The sequence below is a fragment of the Terrapene carolina genome, unplaced genomic scaffold (genome assembly GCF_002925995.2).
Source record: "Terrapene carolina triunguis isolate 2854851 unplaced genomic scaffold, T_m_triunguis-2.0 Scaffold111, whole genome shotgun sequence".
Taxonomy (NCBI): Eukaryota; Metazoa; Chordata; order Testudines; family Emydidae; genus Terrapene; species Terrapene triunguis.
In genome coordinates, this window is record NW_020664462.1 from 12,809,197 (window position 1) to 12,834,220 (window position 25,024).

Consider the following 25,024-nt stretch of genomic DNA (forward strand, 5'->3'; position numbering starts at 1 on the left):
TGATATTTAGGTGATCTGGAGTGGAGGGCACAGTAAGCGTCTTCCCTACTAGTGCACTTTCATAGCAGAAGGGCAGAATACCAACTATTACTGCACTGTCCGACACTTCAGGGCTCCAAGGGGGCATGGCCTAGCATCTCTGGGGTTTGGCCAAGCCCCCAAGCACTCTGGCACGCATGCTGTGGTGTGCCGCACTTTACTATGCATTCCTCCCACTTTCCCCCTTACTCGTGGCCATGATGCTGTGTGCTGGGAGAACAGCTTGGAGAAGTCACACACCCTTCTGCTTCTCTTTGAAGTTCAGATGTGTCTCCAGCATAAAAAGGCAGGATTTTGTTCCCAGAGTCCTGTATATATTATTTTGTTCTGTTGCACTACTCATACTGAAAACAGTGGGGATGGTGGAGTCTGTTAGGAAAAAAATGAATGGTTCAGTTGCTGTCATTCTGAATGTCCCTACAGGTTCCTCACCACTACCCTGAGAAGATGCCAGGGGATGGTGGTTGTTTTCTGACTCTATGAAAAATCTTTGAAGAAATGATGGAGGGTACTGCTGCCCTTCCTCAGGCTAACATCCCAATTGCTTCATCAAAGTAAGGACTGTAGGAAAAGGAACCATCTGAGTGCAAGAATCTGTTTGAAGCCATATAATAGACTTACAAAGTAGTATGATGCACTGCCTGGCTATGTCTTTAAAGCCAACTAAGGTTCTGTGACCTTTGCCTGCAGTGAGAATTCTACCATACAAACCAAAAGTGCCAAAGGCACAGCAATATCTCATAGACCAGTACTGCACCTCAAGACTGAAGGCTGTAGGTTTCAGCCCAACTCTTTGGTAAGAGTAAAATATCCAAGACAATTTGGAGCAGTTAAACCTGGCTGCCAGAATTTCTTATGCTTACAAATCTGAACAGGAATATAGGTGAAAGCACACTTGTGAAAAGTAGCTGAATTCAAAAAATTCCTAGGGTTGGTTATTCAATAAAACTAACACGTTATTTTAACAACATGCTGTGAAACAGTTCTTTTGGACAGCTCACTGGAACCATGAACAGGGAGTTGATGGTCCAAAACCACAGACTTCTAATGTATTAAAGTACGTAATAATATAAATGCCATCTGTGTGTGGGATTTTAGGCTATGGAAATGGTTCCGTTTGTGAAATTTTTTAATGTACTTTTAGTTCCTTGCAAAAGCATTGTGATACGGATGCATGGAAAAGGTCCTATAAACAAACCATGGTTTGGTGTAGTATGGTCAAAGCAAACACAAGGTTGATTTAGAAATTATAACTCCTAAAACAGCTATTCATCAGGAAGTCAGAGGCCTTGAAAATTACAAAGGGGGGGGGGGGGGGGAAGAGACCAACATTAAACTAGAGAATAGGGATGAGCCCATAAAATCAGACATTCATTAAAATCTCTAATGCCACTGGCTCTTGGAGCATAAATATTGACCCTATGGCATTCTGTGTGATAAAACCCCAGGCTCCATTCTTCAAACTGTAATTTAATGTTCAAGCCATCTCTGCTTCACCCTTTTTACCTTTCAATATATTCATTAAAAAGGCAGTCAGATATTTGGTCTATGCACCAGAAAGTAAGGGGTGAGGAGAAGGTTAGGGGAAGAAGGAAGTAGTCAGAGGTAGAAACTGATAGTCATGGCTCCTGGGTTCTGCCTCTGACTTGGGAAAGTCACTAAACCTCACCTTACAAGATACTTTTCATAACTATCACCACAGGCACAAAATTTAACAGCCTCTCTTTTATCATTACCATAATGATGACAGAAAAAAAATCAGCCTAATGATATTTTACTAGTCCCTAAAAAAAATAATTACAGGCCCTGGGTAAGCAAGCAAGCAGAACTTTTCAAGGCTTCCTTAGCTTTATGGAATCTCAGAATCTCCATCTGTAAAATAGGAATAATACTTCTTTCTATTATTAACTTTTGTTATATGTCTGTACAGTGTCTAGCACGATGGGGTCCTAATCCTCGACTGGGGACTCTAGATGCTATTGCAATACAAATAAAATGTCCCTACCTCACAGGGGATATTGTGACGCTTCATTCATTTACACTTCAAAAGGACCAAGTATCATTATACAGAGGAATACACAAATCTTATCTCCTTTCAGGAAAATTCTGTTTGAGCATCTATCTCCCTCATGCATCTTCCCATTAAATACCTCTCCTCCTGTGTTGTTGCTCCATGCTCCAAATGCTCCTCATCCATCTCTTAAATCACACTCATTCTCTCTTGTCTAGACCCCTTTAACTGATCTCCCTCTGTTTCACAATCTCTCAGGGTTTGAATATCCAAGGATCTGGTTTTGTTTCCTTCTCTTTCAGAAATAACATTCAGCCTCCACTGCCAAAAATAAGTCAAATATACATATGTTGGGTTTTTTAAAAAATGATTATAGAATCATAGAAACTAGAGCTAGAAGGGACCACATGTCCAACCCCTGGTGATGTGGCAGGACCATGTAAACATAGACCATCCCTGACAGGTGTTTATCTAACCTGCTCTAAAAAGCCTCTAATGACAGGGATTCCATAACCTCCCTTGGGAGCCCATTCCAGAGCTTAACTACCCATATAGTTAGACAGTTCTTCCTAATATACAACTTAAATCTACCTTGCTGCAAGTTAAAGCCCATTGCTTCTTGTCCTACCGTGGACATGGAGAACAATTGATCACAGACCATTTTATAACAGACCTAAACATGGGCGGCCGAGCGGCAGCGCTCCCGGCCTGCCCCGGTGCTCGGGGCATCCAGGCAGCGTAGCCAGCCCCGATGTGCTGGGAGCCAATGCTCCCGGCCGGGGTGCTCCAGGCAGCGCAGCCAGCCCTGGTGTGCCGGGCAGCCTGGCCCCAGCACCAGCTGCCCTGACTCCCTGTGGGAGGTAGGCCAGCCAGCCTGGGCCAGCCAAAGCAGAGCACTCTGGGAACCGCACGAGGGGGCCTGACCTGCGGGCTGAGTGTGGGCAGGGCCACACACTAGGCTGTTTGGGAAGGCACAGCCTACCCATGCTTACAATACCCGCCGCCCATGGCCCTAAACATATTTGAAGATTGTTATGTCTCCCCTCAATGTTCTTTTCTCAAGACTAAACATGGCCAGTTCTTTTAAGCTTTTCTCATTTTTGTGGCTGTCCTCTGGACTCTCTCCAATTTGTCCATCAATCGGGCAAAGTACTCCAGCTGAGGCCTCACCAGTGCCGAGTAGAGAAGATCCTGAATACACAAGGGTCCAGACCCCAAGTCCCGGGGCTAAGGAGAAAGCACCGATGCCCAGGCAGGCACCAAAACAATTTTCTTTTGGTACATCCCAGAAGGGGTGGACTGGCATGCAGTACCTGGATGGAGGACTGAGCCAGAAATGAAGGGACAGACCCCACAGAACAGTGTTATAGAGGGAAGGGGAGACATCAAGATGGGACAACCTGCTACACCCCTACCTGAGCACTAGGCAGCCCCGCTGGTGAGGGTCACCTTCCACAGCTGGTGGAGAATGTGGCCAGGCTTGCTCCAGCTCTGTTAAAAGGGATTATTAAAAAAAAAAACCAAAACAACTTCCTTCATCAGCCAGTCAGAGGTAACAAGACGATGGACATGGAGATATTGTTAAAGAGTGCTGAAGCATCAACCTGAGACATTGATAGAAGCCGTAAACTTAATGGATTGCTGACAGGTTCCCTTCCAAGACACTGGAGAGTAGTTATACTGGGGCCAGGGGACCAGCCTGCCTCCAGACACAGCCAGACAAAGAGGCTGGCCTGACTGGGACCACGACTCAGACTTAACAGTACTGACAGCCAGAGGGCACAGCAAAGCCACAGGAGGACCCTAGATCAACTGGGAACAGAAAACAGAAACCCAGAGAATATCTAAACCCACAGAAAAGGTTGACTGCAGAGGCCACACTCCTCCCAGGAGAAAAACCAGCAACCATCACCGCGGGAGGATGCTGTTTTCCATGTAGGCAATGAGGTCACCTCCGCTGTGACTGTCACTTTATGGAGTGTAACTATGGGCAAGCCTGGACGGCTGCCTCCAGGACCTGAAAACGAGGCCCAGCTAAGATACTGGTCCCGGTCAGGAGTGGCAGAAGTTCCCTAAAAGTGGAGGGGGCCACTGGCACCCAAACCATTGCCCCACTCACTGCCCCGCCCCTTCCCCCCCCAAGGCCCCGCTACCTCCTCTCCGCCTCCTGCCCCTCCATCACTAGCCCTTACGGCCGGTAAAAAGTGATGGGGCCACGGTCCCCTGCCCCCCCATTCTAGCACCCCTGGTCCCAGTACAGGTTAATGCAGTAGAGATGACTCTGCTAGTTGACTCGGGGTGCAGCCAGATGGCAGCTGGTGGGCAAGGGGGACACTCCAGGAGAAACTTTCTTCCTCCAGTGTGTACATGGAAATATACAGCCCTACCCTACTAGGGAAGTTCAATTGTCAGGGGAAAACATATTGAAAAGCTATTTGTCGGACTAGCTTCTACCCTGGCATATCCAGTTAAGCTGGGCAGGGACTGGAAATACTTTGGGGAAGATCTAAAAGAGTGGGGCAATCCTAACTGGATTTTATTCCAAAGACATCATCATCGAAACCATAAACACATCTTTCCTAAACACCCGAGCCCTATTCCTAACACTAGTTGCAACCTCCTTCACTGCAGCCTACAGCCTACGTATCACAATCTTTGTACAAACAGGACAACCATGATACCCTTCCATGCTTCTACTTAACTAAAACAACCCAATAATTATTAACCCAATCATCCGTCTAGCAGCAGGAAGCATTATCGCCGGACTACTTATCTCAAACATTACCCCATTAAAAACACCCCAAATAACCATACCCCTACACATCAAAATTGCAGCACTAGCAGTAACAATCCTAGGCATCCTACTAGCCCTAGAACTAGCCATAATAACCAACAAAATATCAGCTGCTAAACCATCTAACCTCCACAATTTCTCCAACTCACTAGCATACTTCAACACGCACCGGTGGGGGGCCTCCCGATTGTAGAGGCGAAGAACCCATGGGGCCAAAGGCATTGGTGGGATTGGGCAAAACATAGTACTCCCGAGAAGGGGCCTCCTGTCAGGTAAGGGGTCCTCCCCCTTCCCAAAAGAACAATGAGAACACACACCCTTTAGATGTAGAGTTCCTAGTCAGATAAGTGGATTTCATAAGCAACAGAGAGACAACCAGACACTAAGCCAAAGCTACGATCAGGTGGTTGTGGCCAATGGTGAAGTAGTGGACCATCAGCTGTTAAAACAATGTCCCCACTTTGAACTTACGGAAGAACTGTTATATCGCCTGGAGCGTAACCACTGAACCAAAGAGATAAAAATACAGCTCCCTGTGCCGAGAAGATATCAAAGAGAAGCGTTTTGGCTTGGTCACTCAATCCCATGCGCGGAGCACGTGGGTGGGATGAGACCCTTGAATGGGAGATGAATAGGTTCTGTTGGCCGGGAATGCACAAGGAAGTCAAGGACACTGAAAGAGATGATGAGGAAACTTGTAGCATCAGATCCTTGTCACTGGGACTAGTTGCTTCCAGAGCACTTATTTGCCATCAGAGAGGTTTCTCGGTCCTCCATGGGATTCTCCTCATTTGAACTGCTAGATGGGAGACACCCTCATGGGATTTTAGACCTCTTCCGAGAAGCATGGGAGGAACAAAGGCCAAAAACAACAAATGTGTTGCAATACTTACTCCAGCTACGAGAAAGGCTTAAGGCTTTAAGGGACTTTGCCAGGAGCGTGAGTATTGCCCCTGAATCTGCTCTAAATTACACTGGTGTAAATTAGGAGTTAACCCTATTGTAGTCAGTGGGCCTGATTCTTCACTGAATCACGTGTCGCCAGGCAGTGAAGAATGCAGCCCAGAATAAAATCCATGCATGCAAGATAAGAATCAGATTCCTAATTTTCATATGAAAGTGCATGCAAATAAGTCTGCCGGCTCTGAATGGCTTCCTGCAGGTCCCATACAGGGCAGCTCTGAAGCTGTGGAGATGCCAGCAGAGCACTCTCTGGGTGAGAGACCAGGACAGGCCCTTAAATGCTTCTACAACTTATTTTACCTTTGTTGGTGGATTGCCTGTGCAAGTGGTTTTGTCTTCCTCATCTGCTTCCAATCTCCAAGGAAGTGAAGCATCACCCCTTGCACAGAGCTATCGGCTACTACTTCATGTTGGAACATACGGCCCCTTTAAATTCCTCCTCTGCTCAGCCACAAAAGAACTGTCTCCCTCCCCTTTTACAGTCAGATACTGTGAAAACCCTCACCAGCAATGCTGCCTAGTGGTCAGGGACGGGTGTAGCAAGTCGTCCTATCCTGATATCTCCCCTTTCCTCAGTGTTGAAAAACTGAAGTTCCTCGGTCACCGCCTTCCCAGATGTGGAGAACCTGGCTTATCTGTGTTAAGTTTCAGCCTATGCCTCTTGAAAGTTACAAAACGCAAACCACAAGGCCACAGCTCAGATACAGAGGTGAGGAACATACAGCGGCCTAGCAGGCAGAAGTTTAGATTTAGCTGGTGGATTTCCAAATGAATAGTTGTGACCCATTGCCTTGGAACGAGACAGCGCTCCCTATTTGTGCAGGTGTCTCTACAATGGCACTAAGAGTTGAAATGCTTCTGTGTGGGGCACTTACGGAGTTTGACAGGGCATGTGTTGTTCAACCCTTCACTGAACAGATGGTGTCCTTTAAAGGGCAGGGATATTAGCCTCATCTTGGCCGAAAACTGTCCCCTTGAGAAAAGCAACAGAGCTGATCTATTTACAACGCTGCCGGCTGTACCAAGAGCTGACAATCAATGATGTAACTGACAGATAGGTTGGGGGGAGGGAGTCACCGATGTCCTTAAGCGGGTGAGCCAGAAGCAGCAGGAGGGACAGCTCAATGGTTTGAGCATTGGCCTACTAAACCCAGGGTGGTGAGTTCAATCCTTGAGGGGGGCCACTTAGGGATCTGGGGCAAAATCAGTACTTGGTCCTGCTAGTGAAGGCAGGGGGCTGGACGCAATGACCTTTCAGGGTCCCTTCCAGTTCTATGAGGTAGGTATATCTCCATATTTTTTTTTTATTTATTTTCTTACAGCTGCCAAAATCATCTCCCTTTCCCAGTACTCAGAGCGTATCTTCCCTGCTTCCTGAATCTCTGCACTGCCTTCCCTTCTTCTTATGCATGAAGTTGCAGGGTCTCCTCCTCACTCCCACCTCATTCACTTCCAATGCTCTGTCCAAGCCTCTACCCTGACTGCTCCCTTTAGCTGCATGTGCCATATTGTGGCCCATGCGCTAACCCCCTTGTACTGCTCACTTGGCACAAAGGGATTTTAAAGCTGCTCTAAATGGGCAACCAGGGATCCCCCGATTCCCTCTCTGCTCCCATTCACTAGACCAAGACCCTCACTATGCCCCTCTCTCAGCCTGGGAGAAGATGCTTAGGCCTATTCTGGGGTTTAGCTTGAATGATGCACATAAGAAAAGGAACAATAATCTTAGCTGTAGGAGCCCCAAAGGTGGATTCTGTAAAGAGGCAAGAAGCCATTGGTATGCCCCAGCTTATGATGGCCAGAGGCCTCTCTTCTTTCTTTAAAGCATTTTATGAGTAGAGTCAAGGAAAATCAGAAACTCTGAGTTCAGTTCGTTCAGAACAAGAGGAGTGGTGGCAGAATACAGCGCCCTGACAGCTGGCCTGGAAAACGATACATTTGTAACCTCGTGGCCTTTTCCATCTCTACTCAGAAAAAGAGGGGGGGAAAGAAGCTGAGCCTTGTGAGTCTGAACAATCACAGCATGAGAAAAAATGAGTAGTTTGAGGTGGTGAGCAGGGCGTGAACCTCATTAACACCAACAGTATTTGCATAGCTACACCCGCATCACACTGCTCTAAAAGCACAGGGATATAGGTCTAAAATTAATTCCTGCTCCCTGACAGCAGAAGAAGCTCAAGAGAATGCACCTGTCTGCATTACTGCACCTGATGGGCCACCACAGGTGTTTGTTACAAATGTTCTTACAAAAAAACAAACACTGGGTCTGGTCCTAAAAGCTCTTCAACACCCTCGATTGCCATGAGAGCTGATGGTGCTCAGTGCCTCTCAGGATGAGTTTAGTACAGGCCAGTGCTTTATAAACAAAGTCCTTTTGGCAAAGATTAATTCAGAAAATAATGCAAGCTTTTTAATAAATTAACACATCCTGAAGAAAAAGACATTCACACAGGTTAACCTGCTTCCAGAAAAGAATCCAGATTCCTCTGGGATCACAACAGCAGCAGCTACTCTGAGGAAGCCAGTATAACATACACATCTGATCTTTATTTTCCAACCCTTGTGATCTGAGGTCAGGTTTTGGAAAGACACCTGCAACTCATTCATGATACAAAAGTGACAGAGAACAAATGTGAGCCATGTTTTAAATATTGTGGATGGAAATTCTGCATAGTGAACGAGCATCTAATTCTGTCTCTACACCACCAGGGTGGGCTACACGGCAAGATTAATGAGAGCAATTATGGTCGGAAACTAGAAAGGACAGCTATTGTTTTATAGCCTGCACAACTCACAGCACTGAGGAACATGATGCTCTTTCATACCCACAGAAATCTTTCAATTCACTTTAGTTCAGGGGTTCACAAACTGGGGGTCAGGACCCCTCAGGGGGTTGCGAGGTTATTACGGGGGGGATCGCGAGCTGTCAGCCTCCACCCCAAACCCCGCTTTGCCTCCAGCATTTATAATGGTGTTAAATATATAAACAAGTGTTTTTAATTTATTAGGGGGGTCGCACTCAGACTCTTGCTATGTGTCACCAGTACAATAGTTTGAGAACCACTGCTTTAGTTAAATGGGAGAGGGACTGTGTAGGAATAAGGAGGTAAATGTTTATGTACTTTTCCCTTTTGACTGTTTCATAAGAACAACCATACTGGGTCAGACCAATGGTCCATTTAGCCTAGTATCCTCTCTTCCGACAGTGGCCAATGCCAGGGGCTTCAGAGGGAATGTACAGAATAGGCAATCACTGAGTGATCCATCCCGTCATCCAGTCCCAGCTTCTAGCAACAAGAGGCTAGGGACTCCCAGAGCATGGGGTTGCATCCCTGACCATCTTGGCTAACAGCCATTGATGGACCTATCCTCCATTCACTTATCTAATTCTTTTTTGAACCTCCATTTCTGTAACACTTGTGATTTAGAATGTTTTTATAGCAATTGTTGTTGTTGCAGGTTGAATTATTTCCTGCACAGGGGAGGATTAACGTTGGGTGCTTGCACCTGGGGCCTACATTCAGAGGGAGTGTAGATGCTACAGTATGTTTGGGTATAGCAAGTGGTGCTGCTGGCCAGCCAACTGCTGCAGAAACAAGACTTCAGGTGCCCCCCAGAACTTTCCGTGGACCCTGAACACCCTATGTCACAATGTCAACCAAGGGAAGATGGGGAGGCAGTGGCTGGAATTGTCATAGATCAGACTCAGCCACACTGCTGCCTGTCAGTTGTTGATCTGGGTCCTCTGTGGGCCTAATGTACCTTTATTCCTGCATAAGGGGGCAATGTTAGCTGTCTCTTTACTAGATCACACATTTTACCCCACTATGAAATTCTCAAGGCTTAGGTCTCCTTTGATTTACACTGATACTTCACCATATTCAACACTGAAACAGAGAAAACAAGGAACACCAATGGCAAGAGAAAGACTTTTAAAACAGAGCAAATTAATTGAAAACAAACTTAAAAAACACCTTGAAGTTTATTGACAAGAGTAAATGATGCTGAAAAATAGTTACTAAAACTGGATGCACTTCCATATACACCCACAAGGCCCATTTCTTCTCTCATACTGGTTTTATACCAGTATCACTCCAATGCAGTTTCTCCTGAATTATACCAGTATGAGAGAAGAATCAGGCCAGGGTTATTAACCAGTCAGACATACTGAACTCTGTACTTATCTTATTGATTCAGTGTGACGGCGACACTGTTTTTAAGTGCCATACTGCCAGGTCAGTATCTCTCTTTTTTCTCTGGAAAATACACAGTGCACAATACCACCACCAGGTGATGCAGGAAATTCATTCCCATTACTCAATCATAGCTTTCTGCTGTTCATCAGGTAGAAAGCAGCAGAGGCGCTATTCTGTTTTCAGGAAACACACATGATGCTTCGTCCAACGTCAGAATACCCCATGCTTCCTGGCCAACTCAGCCTTACCTGAAATTTGCTTCCCAGTGCAATACTCAAACAGAACTCAGCACTTGTTCCATGATTAACCTGTTTTAAGTGACCTAATGGAGGCTGGTCTTTAACTAAAGGTGAAATATAATTGTACTGGAAATTGCGGGGGACACTTGAAAGATGTGGTTTAAAACAGCAGTTGCCTATGGGAGGTAGCACTTAGTTTGAAGACTCTTATATTTCCCTTTTTAACTACCAATTATATTATTTAAATATTTACTAACTTAGCACTTACTTTAAAGAGAGAGAATTAAATGAAGAGAATCCTAGTTTGAAATTTACAGTCATCAGGCCTGCCAGGATATATTTCACACAGTTTAATCTGAATACTGTAAAGCAACTTTGAAAAAAAAATCATTTTGGAAGATTAGTTCCTTATAGATTTTTAGATATATACTAAAGGCATTCACTTAGGGTTTCCCAACAAGTACAAAATACTGTATAAACGTCCCCATTAATATCTACCCACAACAATTACTCAATTGAATCAACAGTATTAGGGACCAGAAGGTTGCTTTTTTTTTTTTTTTTTTTAGCCACAATGCCTGCTCCCAAAAAATAATTAATCCTCGTATTGAGGGGTAACACAGAAGTTCCCTACCTAAAAGGCCATGAGGTTCAGATTTGCGCCTCTCAGAGCTTCTGCCCTGGTCCTTTTGTTTCTTGCTTCCTCTAAGACTGCCAAAACGCTTCATGAGCTGCAGCAGGCACCAAAGCAATAGCAGCCGTCAATCATACCAGGTATCAGAGAAGAAGAAAGAGCAGATCTGATCAAAAGGTGGAGGGGGGCAGGAAAATAAGTCAGTTAAAATGGAAACACGGGGGCAAAAAGAAAGATATTCCAAAAAGTCGGCTGAAACAACGTGTGGCTATGAAAAGCTTCAGCTTCTGAATTTCTGAAAGAGACTTCAGACCACGTCTTAATGACAAAAAGATCCAGAAAGAGTAGCTGAACTTTGCCCAAAGCAGTTCCGATCTTAATTCTTACTGTACAGTAACTATTCTGAAAATATCTGTGGATACCAGGAGAATTTCAAAAGCCTGTACAGCTTGCAGCGGCAGTTCTTATCCTTAAGCAGTCAGAAAGCTTCAGAGGCTGAAACAGAATTTCACCAGTGGATCAGCTTATGCAGAAGAGGTCAGTAACTAGCTGATAAGCTCCCCCTTTTAAAAAATACTAAATATGCAAAGGAGGCACAAGCCCTCTTGAAGGGAATTGTCATGTGCAGTTCTGCATGATGTCTCTTTAAAAAGACTGTAAAAGGAAACCACCCCTGTACAGACAATTCTTGGCACCAATTGGTCAGAGCACATTCACATTATGACATGACATCACACAACTATTTTGATTCATATGTCCTAAGTCTTTGCAGGGACAGAATCATACGGCTGCCTATTGATGAGCTAAGAAGCGACAGGCTCCTTGAGGACGAACAGCTAATGGATTAATGGGGAATGAGGCCTTGCCAGTTCCTTAAAAGGAAGGTGGTCATCTTTTGGAAACTAGAGACAGAGCTGCATGGAAGACATTTCTGTAGCAACTTGCACTCTCTCCAAATATCCTTGTACTGTACAAAAGGAAATGGTTCTGATACATTGCCCACATTCAGCCAGTGCCCTGCTCTCTGCAAAGCAAAGGGGGCTTATGACAACTGTTTCCAACACAGATTACTTTAATTGAAATCTACCTTGCAAAACTTTTAAAACAAAAATTATAAAACAATGCAAAGCAGAAATCTCAAACCTGTAAAGGCTCTTATCCAGAGTAATTACCACACACATTTATTAGATTAGGATCTGGGATTACAGATTTAGACAACTATATTAGGAATAGGCTGAACATTCCGGGCTAGGTCCTCAGTTGGTGTAAATCCGGGATCTGGTCCAATGTTTCTATCCGCTTTGAATGCCAATACCCATTGTCTTCAGGATTACGGTGAATGCTTGGTTAAAAACCAAATTCCGTGATGTTCAAAGTATCAGAGGGGTAGCCATGTTAGTCTGGATCTGTAAAAAGCAACAAAGGGTCCTGTGGCACCTTATAGACTAACAAATGTATTGGAGCATGAGCTTTCATGGGTGAATACCCACTTCATGATGTTCAAAGGTACTGAATACTCGCAGCTCCCATAGACTTCCCTGGAATTTGTGAGCGCTTAGCACTTTCAAAAATCAGATTCTACATGAATAATGAGAAATAGCCACACCTCATTCTCCACCATAAGGGAGAGCAGAGGAGAGGAGAAATAGTCATTGGTACTGCCAGGGAGTCTCTCCTGACAGGTCACTATGGGGGAATTGCTATTGTCACAGCAAGGTCACAATTCATTTAAGTGCTGACTGACTCTCAGCATCCATCTGACTCTTAGCATCCACAGAAACAGAGCGCTCCACACATCTCCAGCCCAAGAAAGCAATGGGGAACCTAACAATCCTTCTGCTGAGTCCCACCAAACTCCTCTTCGCTCTGTGGCTTCTGACATTGCAGAGCATGCCATGTTTCAGAAACCTCAGAGTCAATTCTTACACACTCCGAGATTTCAGAAGCGTGATACACACTGGATCGTCAACACTCGAGGTGTCCCAGAGCACATGGGAGTCAGAATTAATTAAGCTATAGAGATCGGATCCGGGTGAGGCTTCTAGGTCCTGGTGACGCAAAAGAATTGGAGGGCCCCCCCATCCACTGTAAAGGAAACTTGGAAAAAGAACACAGGGTAAGCACCCTTGGTTCTCCCTCCCACACTTCTTTAAAAAACCAAGGAAATTATTAACAAAAAGCTTCATTAACTTCAAACTAAGGCTGCCCTATAGCTGAATACTGAATTTACATATTGTATTCAAAGTTGTTCGCAACTCTTCCCCTCTCTACTTGTCCTCCCATCTCTTATGTCAAAACACCTTCCCTCACCCCTTCTGCTCTGCCAATTATGCCAGCCTTGTCAGTCCCCCGCACAATGATCTCAGTATTTTCCAGCAATGCTGCTCTTTATGCATGGAATACCCTCCCTGAATTATTCTGTATGGTCACTGCCCTCTTCTCCAAATCTTTCCCTGAGGCCCACCTTTCACAGAATTGTAGGACTGGAAGGGACCTCAAGAGGTCTTCTAGTCCAGTCCCCTGCACTCAAGGCAGGACTATGTATTATCTAGGGACCATCCCCGACAGGTGTTTGTCTAACCTGCTCTTAAAAATCTCCAATGACTGAGATTCCACAACTACCCTAGGCAATTTATTCCGATGCTTATCCACCCTGACAGTTAGGAAGTTTTTCCTAATGTCAAACCTAAACCACCCTTGCTGCAATTTAAGCCTATTGCTTCTTGTCCTATCCTCAAAGGTTAAGGAGAACAATTTTTCTCCCTCCTCCTTGTAACAACCTTTTATGTACTTGAAAACTGGTATCATACCCCCCTTAATCATCTCTTCTCCAAACTAAACAAACCCAATTTTTTCAATCTTCCCTCATAGGTCATGTGTTCTAGATCTTTAATATTTATTATTAATTATTATTATTATTATTGCTTTCTTCAATTTGTCCACATCTTTCCTGAAATGTGACGCCCAGAACTGGACACAATATTCCAGCTGAGGCATAATCAACACAGATTAGAGCAGAAAAATTACTTCTTGTGTCTTGCTTAAAACACTCCTGCTAATACATCCCAGAATGATGATTGCTTTTTTTACAACAGTGTTACACTGTTGACTCTCATTTAGCTTATGATCCACCATGACGCCCAGATCCCCTTCCACGGTACTCCTTCCTAGGCAGTCAACTCCCATTATGTATGATTGTTCCTTCCTAAGTGAAGTACTTTGCATTTGTCCTTATTGAATGTCCCATCCTTACACTGTAAGACCTTTAAACAATGTTCAAGTGGTACACATTCATGTTTAAAAAAGACAAGTCAATCGGAGATGCATGTGAGTTTCTGGGAATAGAATTTGGCCCAGTAACTTTACAAGGAATAGAGGGCAAGAGAAGAAGAGAGAGAAAGCTAAGAAAACAGCCAGTAATAAGCAGCTGAAATTCCATTGCCCCAGGTGCAAAATAAATGAGCCTCACTACAAAACCACTGTTAACTACATCTCCACTCTACTCTCCCCACAGCAGCATTTTCTCTTTCTTCTGCACTACTGTGACCACTGAGAATGACTTAATGTCATTAGAAACAAAAAAATTTAAATCCCTTTTTAATGAGATAGAAATTGGTATCCCTTCAGTGCAGAAACAATATTCTCATACCCCTGTTTGGCAGGAGCCAAGAATAAATACACACCGATGACCTTTTCAAGCAGGCCACTGCACCAAGGGGGCTCATTTCCCCTTGTTAAGAATGGCACCCAGGCTCTAATGGTTTTACATACTGCTACTAGAAAATGAGACAATGCTGTGTAACAACAGACTTTCACGGTAATTTGTTAGAAAATAATAAGTGCTGGGAGTGCAATCACTTTGGCTCCTGCAGCTGATGTTCTAACAACTGATACTGCACCTGTACATCTGATTTCACATCTGTGTTAACCAGTTCTGTGGAAACATCTGAAAAAAATAATAAAAAGCCAGGCTTATTGGAGTTGTATTAGGACAGCCAAAGTTCTGGAGGCTTGAAACTGAAAGCTCTTCTAAACAGCGATGTAAATACTTTGTCAAGTAGTTTTTAGGTCCCCAGATGTAAGCTATACCATGTTCTGTCTCCAGGGATATCTATCAAATTTTAAAAAAACCTAATGCGGCTGATCCTGAGCCTTGTGGAGCACCCAGACCTCCAGATGATCTCAAAGGAAGTTGAGGGTGCTGATGTGCAGACTCAGGTCAAAGATAAAAAGATATTTTTCAAGAATTAAATTAATCACAAGGCTGCAGGTTTTTTGGTGGGAGGGGCAGGAGTGTGTGTGAAATTCTTCCCCATAATGTTGAACACCTGACCACAAGAGCACTGTGCAAACAAATTAGATCCACCCAGTGAGACAGACTATGAACCAGTTTCATTTCATATAATCAATTTCACTCTGTTAGTTCTTCCTGCTCGCCCCCTTCTCAAGACCCCTCATGTCTCCATCCTGGTCCCTTCCCTGTTCTGCTTCTATACCTTACCCTGATTTGACTTCCTCCACTCTCATGGTTTTAATGACCATCACTACGCTGACAACTCTTCAATTTGCCTCTGCTCCCCCTCATCTCTCTGCCTGGGCTCACTCTCAGATCTGCAGCTGTCTCTCGGCCACCTCTTCCTGGATGACTTGCTGTCAACTCAAACACTACATGGCTAAAATAGAACTCCTCATCTTTCCCCTCGCTGCCCAAATTCTCCCTACCCACACCCTCTTCTATATCCCACCAACCTCCTTGTGCCTCAGACTCACAAATGCAATATGTCCCCTGGCACCTCTCCATCCTTCACCCCTCAAATCCCTTTAGGCTGCTGCTAAATTTTTCATTTCTTCCTCTACCTCTCCCATAGCAATCATTTCTCTCCTTCACTGCTGCCAACCCTCTCATCCAGGCCTTGGTACACTCCTGCTTAGACTATTGCAACTCCTGTTCTTTGACACGCCTGACTCCCACTTTGCTCCCCATTCCAGCCTATCCAAAATGACGCCACTAAGTAAACTTCTCTCTCTCTCTCTCCTGCCAATCTGACCTTGTCAGCCCCACACTCTCAGAGTCTCTTCCCTGCCTTTGTATCTCAACTGGCATCAAATTCAAACTCCTTCCCACCTTCAAGGCTTTGCACAGCTCTACATTGTCTTCCTCTCTCCTCTTGTCGCATGTCATTCATGTGATCTCCCACTTCTGCTTCCCTTCACACACCCTTTGTGTCCCTGTCCCATAAACAGGGCCCTACATATAATATAATTATGCAGACATGAAGAGTAATGTAATTATCTATTTTTCCCAAATATGCTGCATATTTGTAATCCAGGTGCTAAGCTTATTTATTTTATTGAGTCTCCAGCCCTTATGGTTGCAAAGAAAAACTTAATAATAAGAACTGAATGTAACCAACGCAGGGATGTCTGACTGAAGAGGAGCTCTGTGTAAGCTCGAAAGCTTATCTCTCTCACCAACAGAAGTTGGTCCAGTAAAATTATATTAACTCACCGACTTTGAGTCTCTACAGAGAGAGCATGAAACAACAGCTCTGATATCCACAAACTTCCCTATTCATCTCAGTGCAGGGTTAACTCTGGACTCTGAGGCCTTGTCTACACTATGGGGGGAGATCGATATAAGTTATACAACTTCAGCTACATAAATAACGCAGCTGAATCAACATACTTAGATCTACTTACCGCAGGGTCCACACTATGCTTTGTCGACGGGAGACGCTCTCCTGTTGACTCCCCTTGCACTTCTCGTTCAGGTGGAGTACAGGAGTCGATGGGAGAGCGATCTGCAGTCGATTTAGCGGGTCATCATTAGACCCACTAAATCGGCCGTCGATGCGTCGAACGCCGTGCGTCGCCCCCGGTAAGTGTAGACAAGCCCTGATGTAAATATTTTAAACACCAACGTTGTTAACTATTTCACAGCTGATCATTTGACCAGAAACATCAAGCTGATGCACTTTTCCCTTTTGGTTAGATGTAGTAGCAAAGCTACTGACTCAGTTACATATTCTCAAGGTTTGCTGGGGTGAAATGTTTTCCCATTATCCACTTTTGCCTGTGTGCTGGCCCCTCTAGGGGAGGTCTGAAGCACAATGATGGGGCAGTGGCACTGCTTGTGTTTTTGCTGTGGGTAAGCAGAGGACTTCAGTCTGCAGTGCCAGGCACTAGCTTCACAAAAATTGGTTTTGAAAAATATGAAAACTAAAATTAAGATGTAATAATTTTTTTAAATACCCAAAATGTGTTCTAACCTCCCCAGCTCACTCTGTACATTATTGCTCCATTAAATCCTGACACCTCTGGGATGTTTCTTAAACCCACCCTTCCCAGGGATTTAAGATGGAGCACAAGGAATATCAATAACTTTCATGGGAATAGTGAGTGCTGGTGTAATGGTGATTTCTAGTAACAGAAATACTGCATTCCTGCTTTACCCATTAGGGACAATGAGTAAGGACTGCAGGATTTGCATCCATAACAAATCATCATTTTTTAGCATCTGATTAGTAAACTATGCAGCATATTTCTGCAGCAATCACACATGCTTTTTAGCCACAAAAAGAATGTTATTAATGTCTAAGCAGAGCTGTTATTACATACTGTTCAATCAGGCTGCATTTGATCTGATAATCAGATCAAGTCTATTCGGACAAACACAAAATCAAAAAGGTAATTAGGAATTTTTAGCTAATGAGGAACATATCCAGATGAAGGTTTTACACAAATTAGCAGAGACAGAAAAGTTCTTATAGAGAAACTTTTTCTTTCTCTCTTCCCTTTCTTCTCGCTGCTTCCCCCACCTTGACTTGGAACAGCCAGACTTATCTGGCCACTGCACAATTCCATAAATCAGACTCATTGGGCACTGCAGAGCAGAACAAAGCATTCCCCTCAGTTCAAATGGCTGGAAAAGGCTTTCAGACAACACTGAACGGAGAAAAAAATGAAACTTACAGATGGCTCATAGTGGAAAGGAGTGATTCATGCCCATAGCCTCACAATTCCTGGTGTGACAATAGGCACACCAAAGTGGAGGAGACTTAGGCCTGGTCTACACTAACACCCCAATTCGATCTAAGGTACGCAACTTCAGCTACGTGAATAACGTAGCTGAAGTCGACATACCTTAGTTCGAATTTACCGCGGTCCACACGCGGCAGGCAGGCTCCCCCGTCGACTCCGCGGTACTCCTCTCGCTGAGGTGGAGTACCGCAGTCGACGGCGAGCACTTCCTGGTTCGAATTATCGCGTCCAGACCAGAGTTCAGGGCAGGGAATACCTTATCCAACTGATACTACCAGAGTACTATAGAAATAACCTAACTGAAATGAAATTGGACAGGACACTGGCAGTGATCTTCTATCCCTGTAGTAAGTGCCATGGGAACTTTAATCTTCAAAAAAAAGTCAATAACTTGGTTTTACTGTAACACAAAGATGAAATCACCTAGCACACATTGTCCTTAACAGAGGACTATGGTACAGGTTCTATATTGACTTGGAGAGAAGATGAACTCATACTGAATTACCAACACCACTATATTACAAACAATGCTACTCTAATACCCAGCTATTTCCCATTAAACTACTAACCAGGCTCATACTGCTTAGCTTCGCAGCCCAAGTTGATAAGCCACAAGGTGGTGGTAGTAGCAACATAGCTTAACACAAATTCGCTGTAGTTTTAACCATGGAGTTGAAAAAATTATCACAAAATCTAGTCATAAAAAACAGAAGTTAAAAGTAATTTCAGATTATACACCTGCCCTCCTACTAATTATTATGGTTTTATAATCACTTGCCCTGTTTTAAAATGATTTTTTCTCCCATATTTCTATGTGAAAGACCCACAAAGAGGAGAAACTGACTATACAGGAGAAGCAGAGCAACTAACTACGCAAAGGGCTATGAAATACACATATAAGTAAACTGGAAAAAAAGTTGTTTTTTTCAGAATTATTCTCCTCTAATCTTTTGAGTGAAAATGATCTTGTGTCCACTGGAACAAGAAGTAAAAAAAAAATCAGACAAGTATGATTTTTAAGTTCACGATATCCCCTTAATATTTTATCATGGACCAGCACTATGGCACTGGGGTATATAAACACACACACACACAAGATAGTATGCCACAATGGACAGCAACAGTTGCCCCCTCCTATTAGCCGTCCATGCCCACCACCAGAAAGAAAAAACTCCAGTGATAGCCCAGTGAAGAAAATGCTTGATTGAAGGGAAGCATTGAACCATGCCCTGAAGATATAAATCTTTAGAAGCAGAGTGGATAAAAAAAGTCAATGATTCATGTTTTTTAAAATCAGATTTTCTTGATTAAAATCAGATTTTTTATTTAAATTAAATATTTTTCTTTTTTAAAAATAAACCTATTTAAAATTAAATCTGACATAATGACTAAGGCTACGTTTTAGTCATGGATATTTTTAGTAAAAGTCATGGACAGGTCATGGGCAGCAAACAAAAATTCATGCCCTATGACCTGTCCATGACTTTTACTATATACCCCCTTACTAAAACTTGGGCAGGGGTCGCGGGTGCTCTAGGGGGGACAGTCCGGGAATGACACAGGTGCTGGGGGAGATGGCCCAGGCCCCTGCTGGTGCTGGGGGGGGGCAGGCAGCGGCGCGCGGCCTGGGACCCCCCGCTGGTGCTGGGGGGTGGGTAGGCAGGCAGCAGCACGCAGCATGGGACCCCTGCTGGTGCTGGGGGGTGGGTAGGCAGGCAGGCAGCAGCACACAGCCCAAGACCCCAGCTGGTGCTGGGGGGGAGGGTTGGCAGGGGCTCCCTACTCAGCTCCAGGTGTCCCTGCAGCTCCTAGGCGGCGGAGGAACCAGGGGGCTCCGCGCGCTGCTCCCACCACAAGCGCCAGCTGCACAGCCCCCATTGGCCGGGAACCACAGCCAATGGGAGCTGCGGGTGCGGGCAACGCACGGAGCCCCCGGCCCCTCCGTCTAGGAGCTGCAGGACCATACCAGTGAGAGCCAGGGAGCCCCCCATCCTTAGGTAAGCGCCCCTCAGTACCCCTCCCAACCCCCGCCCCTAGCCCTGAGCCCCCTCCCACACACCCAAACTGCTGCTGCCTGGCTCGGGCAGCCCCTGAGCAAGCACCAGCCGCTGCAGAAGTCACGGAGGTCACAGAAAGTCACAGAATCTGTGACTTCCGTGACAGACTCGCAGCCTTAATGATGACAACTTATTTTTAAGGCCTAAGCTTACTACAATCTTTAAAATAATTTAAATTAAACAAAAAAGTAATATTCAAGTAGTAATTGTTTGCTGCTGAGGTTTTAAAGAAAGTCAAACTACTGAACTAGCGGCATTCACTAGCTAAGCACCCAGAACCAGAGTTAAAGTGCTAAACCAGTTTTTGACAGCAATAGTCTCTTCTGCAGATGCAGAAAGAATATTTTCTTCACTTCAGTTTATTCAACTAGTTCAGTTCAGTGATTAGCTCATTCAAAATTGAGAAACCAACTGGGAGTTGAAAAAGCAGGAAAACTTGTTTTTCTCTTCCAATCTGTGATGAGGTGCACTCCCCTCTCGTGAGCACCTCCTGTCGCCTCGTTGCAATCCTGAACCCTTAATCTCTGCTCCCAGTGTCTCCTGTTGGCTGAAGCCCTCATCAGGTGTGTCTTCAATGACTCAGCCCTCCAGCTACGTGTCACAGTCTAAAATTGACAAACCTCTTCCAGGGTAAAAAAAATCCTACAAGGACTATCACTGTGTCCTTGTTGGCATCTGCAGCCCTGTCTCTGGGCTCAGTCCTCATTCCCTTCTGGGCTAGTTTTAAATCTGTTCTTGCACTGTTATGGAGCACTGGCCCCTGGCCTTTCTCCTTGGAGACTCTTTGTCCTCGGTGGTTCTCTGGTGTTCCATCTCTCCAGCCAGGTCACTATTTAACTTCAGTCCCCTTCCAGGGGGTTATGACAGGAGTTCACCAGTCTGTCTGCCCTTATCAGGGTCTTCAGCCCTGTCCCTGAGCCCTTTAAATCCCAGTCCTTTGCTTGGGCTTCTAAACGAGACTTATCCCCTTCTCGGGACGTAGGCTACTTCCCCAGTGGTTGGTGGGGGGACCCAGGCCTACCCACTACTCTGGATCCCAACCCAGCGACCCTATAAACAGCAGCCAGGTGCTACTTCCATTAATAGTTGCTGCTGCATTCTCTGGGCTGCTTCCCACATAGCCCTTACCTCAGGGCTGATGTTCTCAACTCCTCTTCTTCCTCACTGAGTGACAATGCCACCAGAACCCATCTTCTGGTTCTCCCTGGAGCTCCAGTGACCAGCAGGGGGCACCCTTCCTTGCTCCTCTGGTCCCAATCCAGAACTGACTTGCTCAGGTCCTGCAGCGCTTTTTAACTGATTCCGCTGCGTTCTGATTGGCTGCTTCACTACAGCCTTTCTAGGCAGGCCTGGAGGACCCACTCCTTTCCTGGGGTGGGGTGTAGTAGGACCTTGAGGCTTCCAGTAAGGGGCTTCAAAGTGCCTGGTACACCCAGTCACACAATCTATGAATAAAAACTAAGTGTGAGGATGAGATCTACTAGTTCTAAAATACTGAAGAACATAGTAACCAGAAAACAATCAGTTCAATTCACTACCTACAGATAAGACTTCCCTTGTTTAATAAATCTAAATGCAAAACATGTTTTGATAAACTAACTTATTTTCCTACGTATCCAGCACATTTAAGGTGGTTTTACTTAACTAATAAAAACTCTTTTAAATGATGTTTTTTGTGCATTTTAATTGAATTACAATTTCCATCCATATGGAGCTTGACACAAAACACAACTAAAAAATTGATCATTATCTAGTAAATAAGAATCTGTCATTCACCATTTTCTAACATAATACAAAAATGTAAAAATGAAGAATCTGTATCAATGTATGCTAACCTATATAATTACTTAAATAAATGTGTGCAGATATAGTGATATATAAAAGAAACTGTCTCTTACATAACCACAGACTACACAAGGCTTAATGGATAAAAACAACACAATGGATTGCACCACAGTGTGATATACACAACACAAGTGTAATGCCAAAGAGACTCTGGAAGGCAATGAAATGTCATCTGATCAGTACCTTCCAATGGTTCACTGTCATTTCAAGTGATATTGCTCTTGGGAGTGGTACCATAATGAATTGGCAGCAACTCTCTAACCACAGAAATAGATTGGTGATCAAATCCAACCTACTGTTAATCACCCTTGTGTTTGAAGACATCTTCATCTTGGTGCATATGTTCACACCATCATGAAATCAAATAGAACCCCATTTGCTTTTTAATATGCCATAAGATCTCTAAAAGGAGAACTGAACAAAAAACATGACCTACTCTTGATCACTTCTCTGATCTAATGATTCTGGAAAAATTTCGCTATCAACAAGGAAATGAAGTTGAGGACTTTGCATAAGTTTATATCAAGAATAATTAAAAAACAAAACTTACTAGCAAACTCTGCCTATAAACTCTGTTCTCTAAGGAGCAAATACTCACAAAAATCTGACTCAGTGTTCACATTGCTCTGAATAATTCTATGCATAATGTGTCTGCCTCACATATAGTGGTTCCAAAGAGCTTACTAGAATTAGTTAGCCAAGTACTAAGACCCTGCCTGAAAGGAGCCTGAACAGATGGATGTACGGAGGAGGAAGCATTCATTATTTTATATATCAGGCCTGAAAAACTTGTATAAAAATCTTCCCAGCTTTTCTCTCCATCTTACTGAGATTTGTGGGCACAGAGGAGACAAAGTAATTTTCTTAGCAACAGAAAAGTAAAAATGTGCTCCTACTAGAATTTTTAAAGGAGGCTAACACACTGTGAAAAAAGACAGCGCCTGGAGCTCACTGACTAATGGTACCTATAAAGACCAACCTTCCAGCACAATGAAAAGAGGAAACAGCAGCAAAGACTGGGGCAGCAGGTAGTTAGAGGGGACAGCAAATCTTTAAGTGAGTTAAGATGCAAGATCTCTTATGTGATATAATCATCCAAGCTCCTGTCTTTGCTATTTCTCTACAATATTGCCATAAGTGCTCCAGTAATAGGTAGGGAACTCTACAAAGGGACATCGCATCCAATTTGCAAACTGCCAGCCTACCCTCAGTGAGCTTTGCTCCATACACTATGAAGATTTGAGGGTGTGAATCAAAGAAAAATGGGGGATGACAGTCTGTAGTTTAAGGCAGAGAAGAAACTGCACGATGTGGAAAATGCTATTGCTGTTCATTCATTACACTGAGCGCTTGAAAACACTGTGGATTGTGAAGTGTAGAGGAACCATATTTATGGCCACTGTCATTACCTGGTGTATTTCCATTGCGTGGCCAGTTCACATGGTCTCATAGTCATAAACACACACCAGGTTGTCACCCTTCACCAACTCTGTATTTGTTATTTCCTTACACAGTAACACAGTATTGCTGGCTTAAAGCAAGAGGGGGCTTCCCTGCAACCTTCACTCCCTAGCCAGGCTCACCCTCTACTCTTCCCTTCTGAGCACACTTGCTCTCGGTTCCTTCCACTTATATGCTCCCAATTACATCATTAGCCTGGTGACTACCACCCAGGCACTCAGAATCCCCCAACAGAAAGTATTTAATTGCTCATAACTGAGCCTGCAGCCTTCTTCATGCTGCAGCAAACATCAGTGACCAGGGTGCTACTAACAGTACCCTGTCACAACCCTGAGAAAAACTTCATGTTAAAAAAAAAACACTGGCTTTGTTGGGGTCACTGAAGACATGAAATAGGGGAGAATGTTGAATTATTCTTTCTAAATGGATTATGAAAGCGCTGGGAATGGATCATTTAGATTTTCCACTCACTGTTGCTGCAGATCATATTCCTGGGGAAGGTCAAGTAGGGGTCAGTCCAAGCCGTTCTGGCAGAATGTACACAGAGCAGATTGGCAGGAGAAATAAGACTCTGAAACCTGCCCGTACCAGTGAAAGTCTGTGGCTAATGTTAAAGGCAGAGAATGCCCAGCCTACCTACCATACCCTGCTCTGCGTCTGAAAAGCATGGTTGGATGCTAGACACAACAAAGCGGGATTTCACAGAAACAATTTCTCTCCCTCTCTGAGCATTACTTGTTTGGAATTTTTTACTTATTAAAATATCATGGTTCTCAGAGCCTGAACCTCTGTTAAGGAATAGGTTCAGCATCAGCTATGCCAGTGCAGGCTCCCCACCACTCCCCCACCACTGTGCTTCAGCTCTGACCTGAGCAAGTAGTCCCATGAGTAATCCCATTTTCTTTAAGTGGAGCACTCATCTGGTTAAAATTAAGCACAGACTTAAGTGCATTGCTGAATCGGGGCCGGAGTCCTTGGAGCCTCTACTGAAGCTGGCAACTAGTATGCCATTATGGGTGTTTCTACACAGCAAGTGAAGGTAGCACAGGTAAACTTTCGATCTTTAGTCTAGCTAGCCGGGTAACAACAGTAGGGTAGATTGTGGTCGCATGGGCTTCAGCACAGGTTAGCTCACCAGGTACAAGCCCGCCACTGCCAGGGAGTCGGGGAACCTATGAGGGTTACTGGCCTGTGCTGAAGCCTGTGCAACCATGTCTACACTGTTATCCATGCTAAGTAGATTAAAGATTAAATGCTTACCTGTGCTACAATCACACCTTCACTTGCAGCATAGGCATACTTTGAGTGCCAACTTCACAAGTGACTTCTGGGGTTTTGACACCTGTCCCCTGGGAACGGGACTGAGACCCACAAAACTCACTTCACGTGGGTCGCCAGGCAGCCATGAAATGAAATAGTATCAACAGTTCTGCAGTGAAGTGAGAGTATTGCAGTGCTCTGAATATCAGCTTTGTAAACTCACCTTACTGCTGGATGCACATGGTGCTTTACAGACATACAGAAGGACAAGGTCCCCGAGCAGAGGAGCTTACAATCAAAACCCAGAAAATAACGACAATGGGCAAAGTGATGAGGGGATTCAAAAATAATAAAGAAAGGGACTCCTTGTTTCATATGTACAGATTCTAGTTCCTTTTTTAATAAAATGATCCAATAACTCAAATATTTGCAAGTAAAATGAAATTTAGGGTTTTTGCTCAGTGCATTTTTGACACCAAATATA

The 25,024-nt window shown here is 44.3% G+C and overlaps 1 protein-coding gene across 8 annotated transcripts in view; it reads right to left on the reverse strand.

The window, feature by feature from the left end:
* Positions 1-25,024, reverse strand: part of PRKAG2 (protein kinase AMP-activated non-catalytic subunit gamma 2) — a 368,891-nt gene that overhangs the window by 197,817 nt on the left and 146,050 nt on the right. The window contains exon 1 of one of the 8 annotated variants that reach the window (XM_029911645.1): positions 10,877-11,393. The exons of the other annotated variants lie outside the window; for them this stretch is intronic. Within the exon in view, the coding sequence (XP_029767505.1) occupies positions 10,877-10,970 (94 nt within the window). The 5' untranslated portion in view covers positions 10,971-11,393. Of the gene's footprint in view, positions 1-10,876; positions 11,394-25,024 lie in introns of those variants that run through there. 8 annotated transcript variants of the gene reach the window in all.